Source organism: Drosophila guanche, unplaced genomic scaffold (genome assembly GCF_900245975.1).
Source record: "Drosophila guanche unplaced genomic scaffold, DGUA_6, whole genome shotgun sequence".
NCBI lineage: Eukaryota > Metazoa > Arthropoda > Insecta > Diptera > Drosophilidae > Drosophila > Drosophila guanche.
Window position 1 is genome coordinate 6,366,108 of NW_022995747.1, and position 19,916 is coordinate 6,386,023.

At 45.4% G+C, this 19,916-nt stretch overlaps 5 protein-coding genes, 1 long non-coding RNA gene and 2 other non-coding genes across 12 annotated transcripts in view; 3 read left to right on the forward strand and 5 right to left on the reverse strand.

Annotated features, from left to right (window-relative positions):
- LOC117582903 (aminopeptidase N) overlaps positions 1-9,611 on the forward strand; it is a 30,410-nt gene extending 20,799 nt beyond the window's left edge. For 2 of the 3 annotated variants that reach the window (XM_034270995.1, XM_034270996.1), the window contains 9 exons: positions 3,675-3,861; positions 4,225-4,503; positions 6,522-6,896; positions 6,963-8,396; positions 8,457-8,580; positions 8,645-8,835; positions 8,889-9,056; positions 9,121-9,264; positions 9,324-9,611. In XM_034270995.1, coding sequence (XP_034126886.1) covers positions 3,675-3,861; positions 4,225-4,503; positions 6,522-6,896; positions 6,963-8,396; positions 8,457-8,580; positions 8,645-8,835; positions 8,889-9,056; positions 9,121-9,264; positions 9,324-9,579 — 3,158 coding nt within the window. In that variant the 3' untranslated portion in view covers positions 9,580-9,611. Of the gene's footprint in view, positions 1-1,070; positions 1,395-3,674; positions 3,862-4,224; positions 4,504-6,521; positions 6,897-6,962; positions 8,397-8,456; positions 8,581-8,644; positions 8,836-8,888; positions 9,057-9,120; positions 9,265-9,323 lie in introns of all 3 variants that reach the window. The other variant, XM_034270994.1, reaches the window with a different exon arrangement.
- A 1,176-nt stretch (positions 9,612-10,787) lies between these two features.
- Positions 10,788-12,569, forward strand: LOC117583443. Its single transcript, XM_034271744.1, has 3 exons — positions 10,788-11,066; positions 11,134-11,763; positions 11,822-12,569. The coding sequence occupies exons 1-3, from the start codon at positions 10,855-10,857 to the stop codon at positions 12,429-12,431; spliced, it is 1,452 nt and encodes a 483-aa protein (XP_034127635.1). The 5' UTR covers positions 10,788-10,854; the 3' UTR covers positions 12,432-12,569.
- A 240-nt stretch (positions 12,570-12,809) lies between these two features.
- Positions 12,810-12,881, reverse strand: Trnaq-uug. The gene has a single exon. It is a non-coding gene; the product is annotated as a tRNA-Gln (tRNA).
- Positions 12,882-13,051: 170 nt separating this feature from the next.
- Positions 13,052-13,123, reverse strand: Trnaq-uug. Its single transcript has one exon. It is a non-coding gene; the product is annotated as a tRNA-Gln (tRNA).
- Positions 13,124-13,622: 499 nt separating this feature from the next.
- Positions 13,623-15,432, forward strand: LOC117583296 (sperm-associated antigen 1). Its single transcript, XM_034271537.1, has 6 exons — positions 13,623-13,763; positions 13,828-14,032; positions 14,094-14,521; positions 14,576-14,703; positions 14,758-14,885; positions 14,939-15,432. Exons 1-6 carry the CDS (start codon positions 13,702-13,704, stop codon positions 15,395-15,397), a joined length of 1,410 nt encoding a protein of 469 aa, XP_034127428.1. The 5' UTR covers positions 13,623-13,701; the 3' UTR covers positions 15,398-15,432.
- LOC117583298 (uridine phosphorylase 1) lies at positions 15,384-17,134 on the reverse strand. Of its 3 annotated transcripts, none has more exons than XM_034271541.1 (7): positions 17,095-17,134; positions 16,731-16,773; positions 16,543-16,663; positions 16,146-16,487; positions 15,940-16,081; positions 15,673-15,866; positions 15,384-15,616 (listed from the first exon to the last, which is right to left on the reverse strand). In XM_034271541.1, the coding sequence occupies exons 2-7, from the start codon at positions 16,739-16,741 to the stop codon at positions 15,533-15,535; spliced, it is 894 nt and encodes a 297-aa protein (XP_034127432.1). In that variant the 5' UTR covers positions 16,742-16,773; positions 17,095-17,134; the 3' UTR covers positions 15,384-15,532. The 3 variants fall into 3 exon arrangements, with proteins under 3 accessions (XP_034127432.1, XP_034127431.1, XP_034127430.1); XM_034271540.1 differs by lacking the exon at positions 17,095-17,134 and adding an exon at positions 16,964-17,052; XM_034271539.1 differs by lacking the exon at positions 17,095-17,134 and having other exon boundaries at positions 16,543-16,666; positions 16,731-16,746.
- LOC117583297 (uridine phosphorylase 1) lies at positions 16,982-18,519 on the reverse strand. Its single transcript, XM_034271538.1, has 4 exons — positions 18,443-18,519; positions 18,191-18,384; positions 17,454-18,137; positions 16,982-17,398 (listed from the first exon to the last, which is right to left on the reverse strand). The coding sequence occupies exons 1-4, from the start codon at positions 18,486-18,488 to the stop codon at positions 17,246-17,248; spliced, it is 1,077 nt and encodes a 358-aa protein (XP_034127429.1). The 5' UTR covers positions 18,489-18,519; the 3' UTR covers positions 16,982-17,245.
- Positions 18,520-18,942: 423 nt separating this feature from the next.
- On the reverse strand, positions 18,943-19,836 carry LOC117583266. Its single transcript, XR_004573780.1, has 3 exons — positions 19,725-19,836; positions 19,246-19,666; positions 18,943-19,186 (listed from the first exon to the last, which is right to left on the reverse strand). It is a non-coding gene; the product is annotated as an uncharacterized LOC117583266 (long non-coding RNA).
- Positions 19,837-19,916: the final 80 nt, after the last annotated feature.

The window sequence follows — 19,916 nt, forward strand, 5'->3', positions numbered from 1 at the left end:
GGTTTTTGGTCTGGGATGTCGGAAACGAGTCTGGAGATCACTTTGATGTGAAAGAGTTGTTGATGTGCGATAAAATGTAGAAATATGAATATGGAAATTATAAGATATTTCGTATAAACAGTGTGTATAGACATAAAAGATTATGACCCAACACAAACAACATCTTGAGAGATTGACCATTTTAGCATGCTAATAGCTGGAGCAGTTTCACACAGGTTTAGGGTATTTTTAAGTCGATTCCTCTGTCCTCTGGCCCGCCACTATTGTTCTTCTATAAATGTGCAAAAATCATTTGAGTGTAAAAATTTCCTTATAGCCCGCTAATTATAGAACAGCTGCCGAGCCGAAGCAGATCTGCCAAAGTTGAATAACACTGAGGCGCTGACACACACTCGACCGAGAGGCTCATCTCATACTCGTATACAATTGCACATTTGGCTGTATTTTTAGCATAATTTTAAACAATTGGGCGCCGCCAATCGGCAACAGATAATCGGTAATCGATAAACAAATAGCGCCAGTAGAGCGCAGTGGGGAATGGGGGATACCGAGCTACCGAGCTGCTGCACCCCCTGCTGCGACACGTGCAATTTCATTTTCCATTGGCACATACCATTACCATTACCATTACCATTACCATAACCATGTGTATTCCCATTACCCCGATTGCACCACAGACACCTCTCCCATGCCTGCCCCTCATGCTGTGGCAGCCAGCGGTGGCGTCAATTTGATTAAATGTCTTTCAATTGAATCGTGGCTGAATGGCTGCTGTTGCTCTGCTTCACCGATTGCGTTTTCCCATTTGATTTGATTTCAACCGCACACCCAGACACCCAAACACACACATCCCATAGTTTCACTTTTGCTTTTATTTTTCCATTTTTCTTTTACTTTTACACAAGTTCTGTGCTCATTTCGCTTACATTCAAGCAATCAATCAACCAATCACGCATCCCATTTAATGTTAATAATATTAATGAAAACCATTTCACCTGCTTTCAAATTCATTTGGCTTTAAATTCTGCTTCCTATCTGTTTTTTCTTCTACTCCTTCTTATCCCATGCAGCCATCATATCCTATACCAATCCCAAGCTACAAATGCCCCTAATGGCATCTGCAATATACGCGCCCACCACAACATCCAAATCTACAGCTACAGCAGCACCCGCTTCGGCTTCATTATCATCAACACCACAACCACACTGCTCCTCATCTTCGCCAGCATCAGCAGCATCAGCACCATCCGCATCCGCATCCGCATCCTCCGGGCCGGTTGGGGGAGGTGCTTTCCAAGGATTCGTTACGAAATTGCGTAATTTCAAATTTGATGATACGAAAAATATTAGAAAACGTTTCCATTTCGATTACATATCAAAGGACAGATTTTTGGGTATGTTTCAAAATTTATATTAAATATTTTTCAGGAAGAACTTCCAAAAAAGAAATAAAGAAATACAAAAAAGAATCTCGATTAATTTTACAGGTTTCTTGGTTAATGAATTTGCCCTTACATAATATGGTTTTTGTTTTCCAATCATCAAAAGAACATCTCCATGATGATTGGGTTTTACATATACATATAATCCAGATGATTCCCGCTTTTAAATTAGCATTTTCATTAACCATTTTTGTTAAATTTTACGGGTTCGGCATTCCCACACTAATGACGGGCCCCAAAAAGCAAAATCAACGTGGGCGTTTTGATCCAATGCTTGGTGGCGCCTCACGCATGACACCCACATGCAGACACGTAAAGACAAACACACACACACACCCTGGTAAATTTCACTTCATTCAGAAAAGGTGGCGTCTGTAACTTAATTTGAATGTTTTATTGTCGCTTGATGCTACTTAAACTTCGACTTATGAATATTAAATCGTCATGTCTCTGGCTGTGAATCGGATGGAGGTGGATATGGGCAACCGATGGGATGGATGGAGTGTTTAGGTTCCCGTTGTTAATGAAGCAACGCATCAGACACACACACACAGGTGGGGCACGACCAGATCCAGACCAGAGGTTCGTCATGTGTTCATCAGAATGAAATTACAACCACCTCCCACTCTGGGGGGAGCAAAACTAAACAAACAATAAATAAAAGTAAAAACTGGGAAATGGAAAATAGAAAATAGAAAAAACACACACAGGGGAAAAGCTTTCAGCGGGCAGAGCAATCAAGGCGTTGCTATCACAGAGTTATAGTTCTTGACAACTGATTTATCAGAACTCCGTCAAAGGCGAACACGCGATCTTGTGGCTCTCTAATCAGCTCACAGCTGCAGGTGGTGCATTGCATTGGTTGGATTTTATTTTCGGGCCATGCCACATAAATTCCATTTCCCTGTGGCCGAAGATCAAAGCCAGATGGGAAAGGAAAAAGAAGGTTGTGTGTGGTTCTGGGCGCAGATGTGGATGCGGTGGCCCCTTAGATGAACCGCAGATGCATTGCAACAGGTGGAAGCCGCGTGAGAGGAAAGCGTGTTAGAAAGTTATCGCAGGCAGCCTTTTGCCTTTCCACGAAACGTTTCGAACCTCTTTTGTGAAATTTAATTAAAAGCAGCCATCCATCGAAGAGTCACTGACATTCTGGAAGGGGCTTTTCTTTAACATTTGCCATTGGCTTTGGCTTTGCCTTGCCTATTAAAGAGCCATGCGCACACATCATAAAAAGTTTTTGAGGCCTCCTCTCTCTCTCTGCGAAGGCCAGCGAGAAATGGTAATCGGGTAATTGAAAATTCTCAGCACGTGCTTCTATTTTTGCTCCCGTTCGTTGGCCTACAGTGGGCGGCATATGTATAAGTATGCGTATGCCAGCCATTCGAGATAAGTTCTTTGAGATATTGTTTACTTCCGCATAACATTGCTCGCATTACTTATCATCTTGAAGTTGTTGCCAGCTTTTCTTTGCTTATCATTTCCCTGGAATGTTTTTGTATTCAACATCTTATCAGGTGATCTCACACTTATTTCGAGCACTGTGCTACGCATTCTCTACGAAATTACATCACCTGCAGTAATTCAATTTATTTTATCTCATCTGCAAAATAAATATAAAAATGTTCAAGCGATCTGCAAACTATTTGTAAGCACTGTGATCATTAGTATGCGTCCAGGCCCGACCAACTTGGTTCCTCTTGGCTTGTTCTGCACTCAGCTTAGCTCTCGGAAATGAGCTAAACATTATTTTCACTCAACTTGAAATGTTCGCCATAAAGGAGAGCAAAGAAGTTTAACGATCTCCAACTGGGGGGAGCCTGGGAGGAGCCTCGGTTTGTCGACACCCCGCTAAATGGTCTGTTAACAGTTTTTTAAATTTCCACGCACTCATTCCCCCAGCTCCAGCTGCAGCTCCACTCCCGGGCTCTTGGCTAGATTATGCCATAAATCAGTTTGATGTTGCCATTGTGGGCTGCGGAGATGATGCATCGGCATGCCAGGCATTTCGACCACAAATCGAAACAAAGGAATCCATAAACAAATTTGGAATGCACTGAAAACATTCAATTAATTGGACAAAACATAAACCTCTTTATGCCCTCTGATCGTAAAACTGTGCACATAAATTTGTGGGCGCGTTAAAAATCTGACAGCAAATAAAGTTTTAACTCCCCACCTCTCATTTGATGGATTACTAAAATTCTACAACTTTTTATGTCTCCCTGATTGCAGGCGGTCAACTGAAGACCAAGAATGGACAGAAGTACGTGTTCAACGGACCGCCATCGGGCGTGTATGTCTCCAGGGCCTGCCTGATCATCTCGGCCTTCATTATCATGGTGGCGCTGCTCTTCTCCATAGCCGTCACCTACTTCTTGGCCCGTCAGGGCGTCTCTGCCCCCACAGAAGCCAGTCCCGGGTGAGTAATGCTGCTGCTGCTACCTGGAGACCAAATCAAAATCCGTTCTGGTTTCCATGGGTGCGGTCTGGTCTTTACTTCGTTTTGCATTCTGCTAAACGTTTCGGCAAGCGTGTTAATTGGCAGTCGAACGCGACATGACCTCATTTTTGAAAGTGAAAGCAATTTATGCGTTTCCTTTAGCCCGACTCCTACATCTGCTCCTCTGTCTCCTCCTCCTGAGACTCTTCTTCTGACGCATTTCGAGGTGCGGAAGGGTTCAAGTTGGAGCTGGAGGATGTGGATGTGGGTGTGACCGGAGGAGCACTTTGCATGAATGAAGCCAAATTGATTTGTTTGTTTTGCAACTCTTTTGCCCTACAGTTGCATCACCGCTCACCACCCCGAGGTGAACGCCACGCCCATTGAGACTGCTGGCTGGCTGAGCCTCAATGCCCCGCCCAAAGCCACGCCGTCAACGGACACAGCAACAGCCCCGGCACCGCCACCTGTTGTGGAAACGGAGCCCAAGCTGGCAAAGGCAGCGCCCGTGGGTGACATAGCCGTGCCGCCCCAGCCGCCAACGGAAGTCCTCGATAACAGCACTAAGCCCACAGATCGTGCTCTCAAGCTCTACGAGGGCTGGCGTCCACTGCACTACAGGTGAGTGAAGGGTGAAATTGTTTTCAAGTGCTACTCACAGCAATTTAGCACTTGAGAGTGAGAGTTTGATGGAACTCGCCAGACACGAGAGTGCCTTTGCCTTCTGTTCAAATTGCTTTGCATGTTCTCCTTTTGATTTGAAGCTGACACACAAATCGTTTCGCTCAGCCACCAGAATTCTGTCATTTCCGGATCCACCACACTGATCTGATCAGGGAAATGCCATCCCGCTGACAGTTGACTGCAATCTGGATCATTTTGTGTATTAAATCAATGCTATCTCGACAAGTTAAGACACTGCCTGTCTGGGCCATTAAAATGACAAGCAGAAGTTTGTTGCAAGGCCGATCATTTCCATCGAGGAAAACAACTGTCATTTATTATTCTAGTAGTAATCCAATATTTAACTGGGCATAAATAGAGAGATTAATTTATCTGCACTGTTTGCATAGCGTTTATTACATGTAATTATTCTTAGAAAAGATTACGTTTTGTTTATTCCGCAACTTTCACTTGTCTACGCGCATTAAATTCTTACTTTACGTGGCCACGTCCTGTTTATCCTTGACAGCGACTGAAAGTGAAACTTACACTGAGACCGGCAGACTCCTTCAGTCCTTAGCCATTGACGTCACTCTTGGGGGTCATGTACTTTGTACGCATACGCTACGTATATTTTTATTTCTATTGCGCAAAAAAGTGGGTCAAGGATTGAGACGTCATGTAGTTCGGTAGTCAGCAGCCAGCAGCCAGCAGCCGTGTACCAAAAGTGGACACCAAAGAACGAGCAGTTGCTGCTTATGCCACATGTAACTAATGAACCAAAAAGTACTTGTTCAAGACACCACAGGAGATGGCTGGCTGGCCAAAGAGTTGGCAGGTTTTGGGGGGCTCGTTAGGCGTCTGCTCTTCAGTCACACTCTGAGAGAAAAAGATGCGGAACCAAAGCGTAGCGGAGCGGCATAGATCTGAGGAAACAATAAACGCACGCCGACTGTCGGCATGACATAATGTGCCAGATACTTGGACCGCGAGCCGGATAGAGATAGATGGCCGCCAGATAGCAAGATGCTCGGCCAGATGGGCGAAGATGCGCTCTCCTCTCCAGTAGCCGCATGCATTAATATAATTGACACAGAAAAGCCCAAGCTGTGCATTAATTTGTGCACCGCACGCAGCCTCCAACTCCGCTCAGGGAGATGGAAAAAGATACGCCATGTAGTTGGGATGAGATGCATTCTCGATGCCTGATGGATTGCGGTTGCGGCAAGTGCAGCAAAGTTCTCGTTTGCACCAATCGATGGCAACTGATGCAGCAGCTGCTGATCAAGGCAACACTGTTGATTGGTATCTCTGCAACCCGCGAAGCCAACCTCTTCTCCACCCATTTCTTGGTCGTATCCATGGCAAATTGCTGGCCCGAAGCTTGCTTCCTGGTTGCCCCCGGGCGCACGCATTGTAAACCAAGCCAATCAACTCAATTAAATGCAACAAGGGCTTCCAGATTGCCTGTGGCATGTGTGTGCGAGAGCCGAGGGAATTGATTTTCAATCTATTTGTGCCTATTGCACTCAGAATAGCAGAGAGCTTAAACAGCAGAGTGAAAAGAGTTTGAATCTAGAGAGTTAGAGCATTCAATTTTCGTTGTGGCTGCAGCATTGGCTTCCCCACTTCTTGTTTGCTTTGATTGCTGATGCGGCTTATGATGTGGCATGGCATGCATTTCATTTGCCGCCAAACGCAGCGACTAATGGCAGTCCCAGTCCCAGTCCCATCGAACATCGAACGAAGCCAGATCACAGCAGTGTGAATTGCATTGCCCTCAAATGGATGCCAAACACATGTGCTGGCGCTGCTCTCTGACTGAAACTGATTGATTGATTGGCACTTTTGATGGCTGCAACTTGGCACTTTTTGGCAGCCATTTGCATTTCACCTGCAGCAGACACTGCAGCTTCCTACTATCCGCATTTAATTTCCCGTTCTATTTGTACGATTCCTCTTCGGTCTCCTTGCAGCCTGCTGATTGAACCAAACATTGTGACATCGTCCAACAACGGCAGCCTGACCATCGAGATCGAGCGGGATGTGGCCAAGGTGAGTGGCTGGGAGCCCATTGTGCTGGACGTGCACAATGTGAGCATCGCCAATGTGCGTGTCATTCGGGCGCCACTTGCGGGCAAGACCACCAATGGCAGCGATGAGCTGGAGCTGGACTTTGACAGCGACTATGGCGAGGACAATGCCACATTTGTGGTGCGACTGGACAAGTCCTTGGCCGCGGAGCCAAAGCTGCGGCTGCTGCTCAGTCTGGATTTTATCAGCCAGGTTACGGAGACACTGCAGGGAGTCTACAAGACGAGCTACACCAATCCGGATACCAAAAAGCCAGAGTAAGTGATGGCAGCACCACCTAAAAGATAATCGCTTAATGGACAAACCTACTCTCCCTCTTGCAGATGGATGATCAGCACACAATTCTCGCCTATCGATGCGAGACGCGCCTTCCCCTGCTTCGACCGGCCCGACATGAAGGCCAACTTCTCGATCAGCATCATCCGCAACAGCCAGTACAAAATGGCTCTGTCCAACATGCCCAAGTCGCACAGCAGCGCCTATCGTCCGGGCTTCATCAGGGATGACTTCCTGACCACACCCAAGATGCCCACGTACCTGGTGGCCTTCATTGTCTCGAATATGGTTGATTCCCGCTACGCGGCACTCGACAGCAGTGTGATGCCGCGAGTGGAGATCTGGACACGGCCGACGTTTGTGGACATGACCCACTATGCCTACAAAATGGTGCGCAAGTTCCTGCCATACTACGAGGAGTACTTTGGCATCAAGAACAAGCTGCCGAAGATCGATCTGGTCTCGGTGCCGGACTTTGGCTTTGCCGCAATGGAGAATTGGGGTTTGATCACGTTCCGGGACTCGGCGCTGCTGGTGCCAGAGGATCTGGAGCTGGCCTCCTCGTCGGAGCATATGCAGTACGTGGCCCAGATCATTGCCCATGAGCTGGCCCACCAGTGGTTCGGCAATCTGGTGACGCCCAAGTGGTGGGACGATCTCTGGCTGAAGGAGGGTTTTGCCTGCTACATGAGCTACAAGGCCCTGAACCATGCCCATCCCGAGTTCCAGATCATGGACACCTTCACCATGCTGGAGTTCAAGGAGTCGATGCAGCACGACGCGGACAACACCTCCCATGCCATCTCCTTTGACGTCAAGTCCACGAATGATGTGCGGCGCATCTTCGATCCGATTAGCTACTCCAAGGGCACCATCCTGCTGCGCATGTTGAACTCCATTGTGGGGGATGAGGCCTTCCGCACGGCTACCCAGGATCTGCTGCAGACCTTCGCCTACGAGAACATGGATCGCAACGATCTGTGGGCAATCCTCACCCGCCACGGCCACGAGAAGGGCACTCTGCCCAAGGAGCTGAATGTCAAGCAGATCATGGACTCGTGGATAACACAGCCGGGCTATCCGGTGGTCAATGTGGAGCGCCGTGGCGCTGACTTGGTGCTCCGCCAGGAGCGATATCTGCTGCCCGCCCCCAACCCAGCGGATCACAGTCGCTGGTTCATTCCCATCACCTTCGAGACGGACGAGCTGCACAAGGGCGACAACATACCCACGCACTGGATGACCAACCAGGAGGACGAGCAGGAGCTCATCGTCAGCCATGTCTTCAACAGTGCCAGCAACAACGACAGCGTCGTCTACCTGAATCTGAATCGTCAGGGCTACTACCGCGTCAACTACGACATGATCTCATGGCTGGCCCTCAAGAAGAACTTTAGCACCCTGCCACGGATAACGAGAGCGCAGCTCCTCGACGATGCACTCCATCTGTCCCAGGCAGAGTATCTGCCCTACGACATTCCGTAAGTTGGATCTTTTAGGCAATTCTTTCTCTTCTCTAACTGAAGTTTCCCTTATTCCAGGCTGACCTTCCTCATGGAGCTGTACACGTCCGTGGATGATGAGCTGCTGTGGAGTGCTGCCAAGCCGGGACTCAATTATCTGATCTACAACTTGAAACGGGAGCCAGCCTATGAGACCTTCAGGGTGAGATTTGATAGACAACTTAAGTGATTTTTTACTCATGCTGAATGCATCTTTCCTTTCTCAGGCCTTTATGAAGTTCATCGTGCGTCCCGCCTTCGATCAGTATGGTCTGAATGAGCCCGACAACGAGTCCCATCTGCAGTTGAAGCATCGCGCTCTGGTGGCCAACTTTGCCTGCAAATTCAACTACGATCGATGCACCCAGGTGGCCCAGTCCAAGTTCCGCGAATGGATGCGGAATACCAAAAAGAATCCGTAAGCTCCGCAAACGAGTATCCAAGTCGAAGCTCAATATATTTATCTTTTAGAATTAAACCCAATTTGAAATCGGTGATTTACTGCACGGCTCTGGCGGAGGGTTCCTACCCGGAGTGGTATTTCGCCTACAAGCAATACAAGACAACCACAAGCGCCTCTGAAAAGGAGGAGATACTCACCTCCTTGGGCTGCACCACAAAGCCCTGGCTGCTGTCCAAGTGAGTAGCGAAAACCTGCACTAAATGGAAAAAGTTTAAATATAATTTTCGAATCCTCTTGCAGATACCTCAACATGACCATCAATCCCACATCGGGCATAATGAAGCAGGATGGAGCACTGGCCTTCCGCGCCGTAGCCTCCAATGCCATTGGCTATGAGATTGCCTTCGATTTCCTGCAGAGCAACATCAAGGAGATTGCCGAATAGTGAGTATTAGTCGCAATAGCCTAGTTATCCATTTAATTTATGATACAATCTCTCACAGCTATGGCGATGGCTTCTCCACGCTCTCCGAGATGATCAAGTCCCTGACCATCTACATGAACAAGGAGTACCACAAGCAGCAGCTGCAGGACTTGTCCGCCAATTGCCGCAAGCTGGGCCTCAGGGCCGTCGAGACGGCCATCAATCTGGCCATGGAGCAGGTCAATGATAATATCTACTGGCGCAGCCACTCCTACCACAGCCTCAAGAACTTCCTCGAGGGCATTGTCAGCGAGTTCCAGATTAACATTTTCTAAGTAGAAGCTGAAGCTGAAGCGAAAGTAAAACAGAAAACTCAAATTGAATTCAACCAAAAATGCGATTTAATTATTATGATAACTATTACCATTATTTGTATACATTCGAAAGCCTCAAATTAATTTAATGAAAACGAATTATTTGCGAAAAGTGATATAAACGTGTAAGTTAGCCAACATAATTTAGGTAAACGATATACTTTTTGCAATTGTATATTTTATTTATTATAAGTCGGGCCTCTTCTGCTTCTTGGTATTGCTCTGTAACGTTCCTATTAATGCAGAAATACATACATACATACATACATACATAAATAATCGCACACCACACACAATAGATCTAATGCTGCTTATGTAAAATCCTATCTTTATTCTACGATATATGATATGATATGTATGCTCGATCTTTGATGGTCGAGTACTCTACTTTAGTGCACACCACACCTGTGTAGATCCTAAGCGAATCAAATTAGCACTAAGTAAACCAAAAATCTATTTTGTAGTCACATCAATCAAGCGAGCAAGAGCACGGCTACAGTTTGTTAAGACGAAATTGCGGGAAGAAGCGCCCATTGTCCATCTATAAGGATTTGGGCGGCAGAATGAGTGTCCTTAATGCATGGTTAAAAATGTTGTTAAAGCAATAAGCACATGCACGCCACACAAAAATACATACATACATACATCAATTTACTTTATAAACCATACGAGATATATTTATTAATGTACGAGTACCTACATATTATGTATTTTGTAATGCCCAACACTGAAATACTTATATCGCTAGCTGCACAACCATGTAAATAAGTTTTAAAGCTTATACTTAACATTGGAAATAAAATAAACCATGTATTTACGTAATTTTATTCAAAACAGCGGCTCTCCATTTTCCAGGGTATCGAAACTTCTATACGCAATCCCTCTGTGGGATTTTCTGGGGGATGCTTTTTCTGTTCATATGCTGCTATTGGATCTTAGTTTATAATCAATCCAATAAAAATAAGTCTGGAAAGCAAACAGTCGTGTGGAGAATTGATTAGTCGTTCGTGTTAAATTATGGTTTAAGTGTTGAGAGTCCTAACTATCTGGCAATTTTAAATAGAACATCAGAATCGAGAAATATGATTAAAATGCGGTTTACTTACGGTATATACTAAAAATCAGATGGTGTGTTATGGGTCTGTCGGTATATTTCATCGATAAATCCACGGTCACACTTCCCAACTCAGTAAACAAAAAAATTAATTTTGAATTGTTTATAATAGCATATTAAACATGTCCAATTTGGCACACAAGCGCAAGTGGCTGCCCGCCGAAGAGGACACCTTCATTCGTATCTGGTCCGAGAATTTGGATCTGTACCGGAGCGGCAAGAAACAAATGGAAGTTTGCAGACTGCTGGAGGACGAATTCCGATATGAAGGCATTGAAATAAATGCCTTGGGAATCAAAACGAAAATGGACTCATTTAAGCGCAAGTTTTTCAAGTAAGTCTACTATCTTGCTGGCCGCCGTGCTTTTGAGGGTACGATTGTAAGATTTCCATACTTATAGCATCGCAAGAGGCGACGAAAAGCTGCAAACGCGAAAATGGCGGCACTACAAAACTCTGGACACAATATTCGGATCACAGTTGAAGGAGTTGGAAGAAAGCGGTGACTCCAATGAGCCCGTTCCCAAGCAGTCGAGGAAATCCAGATCAAGCAAAACAAATAACGCCGATCAACCGTTCAACCTGGTTTACGTAGACGAGTTGAACGGGCTGCTGTTGGACGAGGAAGACTGCACACCTCCCAGCAGTTCAACGAGCGAGATCTACCAGGAGCCACCGGTAAAGAAGAAAAAAAGAAGCGTGGTCGAGCAGGAGCCACCAGCCAAACAGCAGAAATCCAACAACGCTGCCCATTCCAAACAGAGTGGCGCAAATTCAAAGCCGCGCTCACAATATACCAAAGCAGGAAAACTCAGACAACCCAAGCGTCCTCGCAGGAATTGGACCATTGAAGAGGAAGTCCAATTCATAGAGGTGTGGAAGAACTATGTGGGGGATTTGCTGGGAGAAGGAAAGAAGAAGGCGGATATCTACCGAGCTATGAAAAAGGAGCTGCAATCACATGGCGTGGGTTTGGACAAGATAGCCTCGGACTTTAAGGCAAAAGTTGAATCTTTGAAGCGTGTATTCAAGTGAGAGCATTCGAAAACTTGTTGTTTAGCATCTTGTTTAAGTTCCTATGTATTTTAGATCTGAACATGAGACCTATGGAGCCAAATCGGAATGGATTCACTATGCAAAGCTGGTTGATGTTGTGGGTCCTTTGAATGGCATACTTATTGAAACACATAACGATAGCAGCAGCAGTTCCGACGACTGGTTCCGTAATGAAACAAAGCCTGAATCTCCTAGTCAGTTTCCCGATCCTTTGGAAGAACAGCAGGAGCAAGAGGCCAACGAATCTGATTCTGGTTCCTTCTGTTGGGTCCTTGATAACTCAACAGAAGAGGCAGCGCCTTCTAATCAGTTCCTAGATCCCACACTGCCAGATGATGAATATTCTCCAGTTCATAGCCCAGTTCAGAGTTCACAAATTAGTGAACTTAATGACGCTGATGATAATGATTCAGACAACCCCAAAGACTACGTGCCGGATTTCGAAGAGAAAGAGGAGGCTCCCCAAGAGCTAGACGACATTCCCTCGAGGCAGAAGAAAAAATCAGTAGAGCAATTTACTAATTTCGTAGCAAAAGAGTTGCTAGTCTTGAATGACGATCTGCTTCTAGAGGCCAAGCGACACATCTACGATGTTCTTTGTAAAATGGAACACAAGCGACTGCTGCTAAATAAGAAAACTTAAATGTAAATAATCAACAAGTGTACATTGTTGGATGCATTTTAAAAATGCCATTTATTATGTGTATTTCATTGGTTTGAATAAAACATGCTTAATTTCCTTAAAGTTAATACACAAATGTTTAGTTATGAGATGAATATGGATTGTATACGGTACACGCTGAAGGTAGGATTGTAAATAAAATAAGATTTAAACAATGAATTAATTAATGTCTTACCTGGTAACAAAACATTTGCGACACAGCAACTACATTTTGATGTATGTAATTAATTAAAACTACTGCATTATCGACTGTATGCATGTGAATTGAATGTTCTGTTTAAAGCAAATTAAATAAATAAAAAATATTGTCGTCCAATCACATATGAAATAAATGACTGAAGGTTCTACCGAGATTTGAACTCGGATCGCTGGATTCAAAGTCCAGAGTGCTAACCATTACACCATAGAACCGTGCTGTCTGGCTGCCACTAAACGAAATAAAACTTGGCGCAGTAGGCAAGAACATATAATACGACAAATTTCAACAACTACTTTTGAAATACCCCCCACAATGAGAAGTTATTCTCCAAAAAATATTAAGTTGAAAAAGCTAGGTAAATAAAAAAAGATCATTTCATTGCAGGTTCTACCGAGATTTGAACTCGGATCGCTGGATTCAAAGTCCAGAGTGCTAACCATTACACCATAGAACCTTGTTGTCAAACAGCTGCCAAAACGCAATTTTGAGCCAAGTGCGGTTTGTTCTGCTTTTCACCCCCAGTGCTGTGCATCGCAACAAACGTTTCGGTTAATTTCGAATTTTAGATGGCTATTGTCACTAACCATACTGTATACGGCAGCAACGAAATCGATGCATGCAATTTTGAATAAAGCAGTATAAAATCTGCATTTAAAAAAAATACAATAACAACTTTAATTGGTATATTTTTTTTTTCCAGACACCGAGGGTCCGGCCACAAACCCCCACCCCTCATTCTGCACATGTTGCGGCAGGTCAAGTTCATACGACAAGCCCCGAAAACAGAATTTCTTGCAGTTCAGCAAGTCAACTCACCAACACAATATACTTACATTACTTGCAAGACAAAACCGGTTTGGACCGGTTTGAATATGAAGAATCTGGTATACTCTATGGTTAGTACTATTGTATACATCTGTTGTCAAGCAGGCCGGGCGAGAAGCACATTTTGTTGAATCGATAATGTGAATTCCAAACAAACAGTTTATATTTATATCTCTGTGCGAATATAGAAATATAAAAGAAAGTAAAATGGAAAAGCGTAAGACTTTGTTGGAGAAATATAATATACCCTTGAGCCATCTGGACTTTAGGTATGCGGTTTGACTAATCCAAAACTGCAAGCGAATCATCTTAGCGTACCTTTCCCGCCCCTAGTTATGTGAAAACGTGTAAAAATGCACGAGAAATGGAAAAAATTGTACAAATCCTACGCTCTGGGGAGGAGGGTAATTTCCCGGACCTGCAGCGTTGCTCCGAGGAGAAACTCAAGGAGCTGAAGCCTGATAGTAAACTGTTCCGCTTTGAGGAGCCGATACAAAAAAGCAATATCCTTGATAAACAGGAACTCAAGCCCGTTCTGGTAGGTATCGAAAACTCACTATGTTTCGCTGACTTCTGGAGTTCCATTATATTCTTTGAAGGACTGGACACATGACATCAAGTCGAAGGACAATGCATTGAACGAACTAAAAAATGACATGGCATGCTTGGGCTTAGATGTGGCGCCCATGCGGAAACCAGCCAAAATAGACGCGGATATGCCAAGCACCAAGAAACAATCAAAGCCAAAGCCTCCAGCACCTCCAATGCCCCCAAAGACTACGGAAAAGCGCATCCGTTCAACGGACTACAACAAATGGGACAAGTACGATCCCGATGAGGAAATACTGCGCATGGAATTGTCGGAGGAGCGAACCAAAGAGCAGGAGGAGCTAAAGAATCGACACGACCCCAAGCCGACTCCGACATCTGAAGAAATATTGAAAAGTGAAAAGGAAGCACTCTATGAACGCCTCCAGCAACATCTAAAGAAACTTAGCCAGGTGGAAAAAGAACAATTTGCAGAAAGGTGGGTAACATCCACTCTTTCTGGGGATTTATGTTAAGCTCCGATTCATTTTAGGCATCGTTTGCGTGGCAACGAATACTTCAAGTCAAAGGAATATGAGAGTGCCATAGAGGAATACAATTGTGCCATTATATACGATCCTGAGAATGCAGCTCGGGCATACAACAATCGCGCGTTGTCACGTAAGTTTCAACGACTTCCAAGACTAAGTTTTACCTTTTAATTGCTTCCAATAGACATGAAAGTTAAGAACTATCTCGCCGCTATATCGGACTGCAAGGCATGTCTGGAGATGGAGCCGGAGAATTTAAAGGCTCGTCTTCGCCTGGCTGATGCCAGCTATGCACAAGGATTTCGCCGCGAGGTAATGAAAATGTCCCTTAATTGATGAGGCACATGAAAACCCTTTTCTTTCAGTCCCTTCATCTCTACCAGCGTGTGCTAGAGCTGCAGCCGGATAATGCAGCTGCCTTAAAGGCTCTGGAGCTGCTAAAAAAACAGCTAGGAGAGCTTGCTCCAACCCATGCCACTCGTTTGATGATTGAGGAACTGAAGCCAGATGCCTCGGATAAACCTAAAGAAAAGCCCAAGGAAGTGACTACCCCTGTGGCGAAGACAGTTCCAGTGGCGAAGCCGCCTCCTGTCAAAGAATATGATCTGGCCGAGCTGGTGAAACCGAATCGTGTGGTCAAAAGCAAACTGGTCACTGCAGCCGAATCTTTGGGCAATAAGTTCAAGCCGCCCCCTGCCTCCGCACCCAAGAAGCAGACACAGCCACAGGCACTTACAGGCGAAGCCTCCACACTGCCAGCAATGCTCCGCATGCCCCAGGACAACATCAAGAGCAGCAACAAACTGCTAATACAGGAGATATAAGAGACGCATTTATTAAGATACAGCTGTAAAACAATAAATGGCACCACCTCCACAAGCAATTTTCAAATAGTTGCCCAACTTTAGTAAAACTGCCAAGATTCGGCGAAAACACACTTATTTTTGAGCAGATCCGAATTATTTCTTCAAAAGTTGCTGAATGTAGCGACCCACAACGAGGAATGGGCGATGCTCAAACTCTTCCTTTTTCTCGGCATTGACCTGTAGAAGATTTGCTGGTATCGGGAACTTGGGTTAGGGATACGTCGGACACTCACCTGATCGCCGTCCAGACGGTTGAGTAGCGTCACACAGATGTCGCCAGCCTTCACGCCAATCTTCTGAGTGATGGAGGCAAAGAAGCTGGCCTCCATTTCGATGTTGCGTATGCCCAGGTCATGGCACTTGTGCAAGAATTTCATCTTGTCCTCAGCCGTGTACTCGCATATGGCACCATCAGTACGACCCTGACCTAAGTCAATCCAACAGGCATTGCCATGGGTTATGGGTTGTTTCTTTGAACCACTTGACATTCTCACACTCACCCTCGTAGAAGCAGTCTGTGCCCATGGTATTGGCACTTATGATTTGGAAACCATCGTCGGGCCTGACACCATATGCCAGAATATCCTTGATCACACTCTCTGGGAACTGGGCGGGGCGCACCACACGCTCTCCGAGAATTGCCTGACCATCCAATCGAATTGGGAATCGAATAACTAAAGTGTACACTGAATGCGGATCCACTTACAATCTCGTGTTCGTTGCGGAGCAAGCCGTTGAAGGCATCCTTCGTTACGACAACCGTGCCGGGGGTCACACCGATGCCGCCGCAGGTGCCGATCCGCAGGAATATCGGATCCTGGCACTTGGCGTAGTGGACCAGCTTCAGCAGCTCGTGCAGCACCACGCTGAAAGTGGAGGAGCCGACACCATGGCTGACACAAATCACTGGGCCCACCTTGTAGAGCGCGTAGCGATGTCCCTTGGCGCACAAATCCACAGGCTCGCTGGTGTCCTCCACACCCAACAGTTTGCCCAGATATTTGGCCAGTTCCAGCATACGTATTGCGGTGCCACCCGTGCAGATAACCTGTAGATATGCCATACTGAGGGACTTACTTCCGATTGACTGGCTCAAGTCTTACCCTGACATCTCCAAACTGCTTCTGAATGTCGCCCGTGTTCTTGGTGTCGGGCACATTGATGGCCAGATGGTACAGATAATCAGATGGCATTCCTTCCAGATGGGGATTCTTCAATTGAATGCTGCTGAATGAATGAAGAAGGAACTCATTTGAACATCGGTAAACATTCGGCACTTAATGTGTCTTACTTGTGAGACATTGTTGGCTCGAGATTTGTGTACGTGACTGGAACTGAAATAAGAAAGAAATGTAACTTTATTTCCACAGCAGAGTAAACACTGTCAACACTTTCATTGATCTTGAAATATTTGTTTTAATTTTTATATGCTTGCCGGCCTTCTTGTTGCCAGCGTGTGGCCAATCTTATCTATTTATTCAGAGCCAACTAAAAGCTCATATGATTAAATACACACGCACACACCCAAGAATATATATGTAATCAATAGATTGTTATCTTTTATAGTTTCGCAAATATATATGGAATATGTATTTTAGTATTTCAGTGACAGCTCCTTGAGGGGCTCGTCAGCTACTTGAGCAAACGTAAGACACTTGAACGACCGACTGCTCCGGGCAACGTTGCGAACGTGTCGACTGCGCTCAGAGAACTGAACTGAACTGAACTGAAAACTTGAACGTGCCAGCGCAGATCGTGTATGGCCGCTGCTGGTTATAGCGAGAAATTGATAACTCGACCTAAGTTCTATATATCTGCTTCCGCGCAAGGAGGAACATCCTCCTGCTCATCGGTGTCACTATCTTCATCTTGTCCGAGCATTGCTTTGCGAATGTATCGCGCCACGAGCTCTTGGGGTCGCTTCTCCCACTCACTTAGGCGGTCCCGAGAGGCAAGTACCTAGCGTGTGAATCATCAGAGGGAGATTATTATGAATGGGGTGGCGGGCACTGACCTGATCACCCTCCATACGATTGATGATGGTAATGGAGACGACGGCAGACCGTACACCTGCTCTGCTTGTGAGAGCGGCGAAGGCGGTGCTCTCCATATCGAAATTGATCACTCCTTGGCCCAGGAGCCCCTGTAAATAGGCGCTCTTCGAGGGATTCGTGTAGTCGCAAAAGGCGCCATCGAGTCGCGTCTGGCCCTCGTAGAAGTCGTTGGTGCAGACGGTCTTGCCAACAACTGTGTCAAACTCATCCTCGCAAGGATCGGCCAGTGACAGGAGCTCTTGGGTCAAGCATTGGTCTAGTTTGCTGGAATGCTGCACGACTTTGCCCTGAACGATTGTCTCATGATAGGGACGGAGCATGCCGTCCAGTGCCTCCGATGTAATGGCCACGGTTCCGGGCTCTAAGCCGATGCCACCGCAGGTGCCAATTCTGATAAAGACGGGATCCTGACACTTGGCATGGTGCATCATCTTAAGGAGCTCATGCAGCAGTATGGAAATCGACGGGCCTCCCATGCCATGACTGGCACACAGCACTGGGCCCACTTTGTAGAGCGCAAAGCGGTGACCATCCTCGGCCATATTCCTAAGTTTTGTGGCCGGGTGCAGCTTCAGACTGAGCTCCTTCATAATCATATGGGCAAACCTTTCCATACGTTCGGGCGTGCCACCCATGCAAACAAACTACAACGAATTTAGAGCCCTTAGCCGAAAGGACTCACGACCATTTGACTTACCCGCACATCGCCAAAGATCTTGGGAAAGTTCATTGAGCCCGTGTCCATGCCCAGGTGATAGAGAACGTCGGGCTGGAGGCATCTCAGGCAGGGATTCAGACCCTTTAAAGTGCTCTCTCTTGGCGGCTTTTTACATCCCATCTTCATGTGCCTGACCAGCCGCCCAAGCTGCTTACCCTGTGACCTCACCAACTCTGTGGGATCACACTATTCGCTTACACTATCTCACTTATTGGACTGTGTTCTACTTGCCCTTCAACTGGCAAACATCGCGATTCAACTCGCAATTCCCAGCCATTTTGATGTTCAAACAAAAATTTGTTGCGTTTTTTCGAAAAATAAATTTTTATAGCAGCCAAATTGTATTATTTTTCTACTACTGACATGTTTCCCAAATGCCAGACTTTCCAGGGAAATGTGATCGTGGAGTTCACTTGAATTTAGTGCACATTTTGAGGGGAAACCCAGATTTTTTTTTATTTGCGCGAATGCGCAAACTCAAGTTGCAACTGTTTACTTTTGTTATACGCGGTACTCGAAGAGTAAATAGGGTATGGATGGATGTATGTAACGCTCAGCTATCAGCATCAATAGCTGAGTCGATAGAGCCATGTCTGTCTGTCCGTCTGTCCGTCTTGTTTGTTGGCTAGTTCTCAGAGACTATAAGAACTAGAGCCGTTTCTGCACAGAAAACGGGTAAAATGCTAATCGTAACATTTATATTTAATAACATTGATGAGACGCAACATGCGTACATTTGTGGGTTTTATTTTCCCAGTAATTAAGTGTTAAAAATCGAAAAGCATCAAGGTACATATTAATAATATACACACAGCAAATTCGCGTATATCATACGCCTGCCGTAAGTTCTTAAAGTTGCCTTCCCACATGATATGTTCTTTCCCGTACGCCTCGTCAACATTAGAGTTTATAAAGCCAAACGGATTTGCATGGAATGCCACATAACGCCAAACAAGTATGAGCAAGAGGCTGTTACTGATTGCGAGAATCAAACGACAAGTTTTCTAGATGATATTCCTTAAGGCACCACCTACCTCATTTTGTGATATAATGTTCAGATAACCGTGTAGTCCAATGGGTCCAGGATATGCCTTCAAAATGCGTATTAGAAACGAAAGAATTTTTTATAGAATTTCCTATGCCAGCAAATTTGATTTAACAGGAAGCGAGCACTAGGATTATGGGAAAATATTATAACAAAAATGTAGAAAATAGTTGTTGGAGGCAACACAGTTGCTTCTGCTTTTTACATAGGATTTAGGTTACTGCTCCAACAACGTATAGAAGGTTAATACAAGCAGAATGGCGACATGACGAAGTTCTGGCAGTTTTATATAGCTCCTCAACATATACTCGTCTCCGAGGGCCTCTTGAATGGTCTCGCCTATGCAGTCATAAGGGTTCAAAAGATTGAAGTAAAAGCGGCAAAAAAGGAAGAAGGCGATGCCAGACTGACTGGGGGAGAGAATTGGTCAAGGGCTTCCACGGAGGGATATCTCAGATCACAACTTACTCCATTCACACGCTGTTAGGTCGCCTTTAGTCGAATAAGTTCAATTTAATTCTCAGATTTAGTTAAATGACGAACTGTTGTGTTCTGTTGTGTTCATAAAATGCTTTGGAACTTATGAATCGGTTCTGTATAGGCTTGCTATGTATAAATATCGAGCTCTGGGGGTTCTCTTATTTGGTTTCAGTGCTTTCA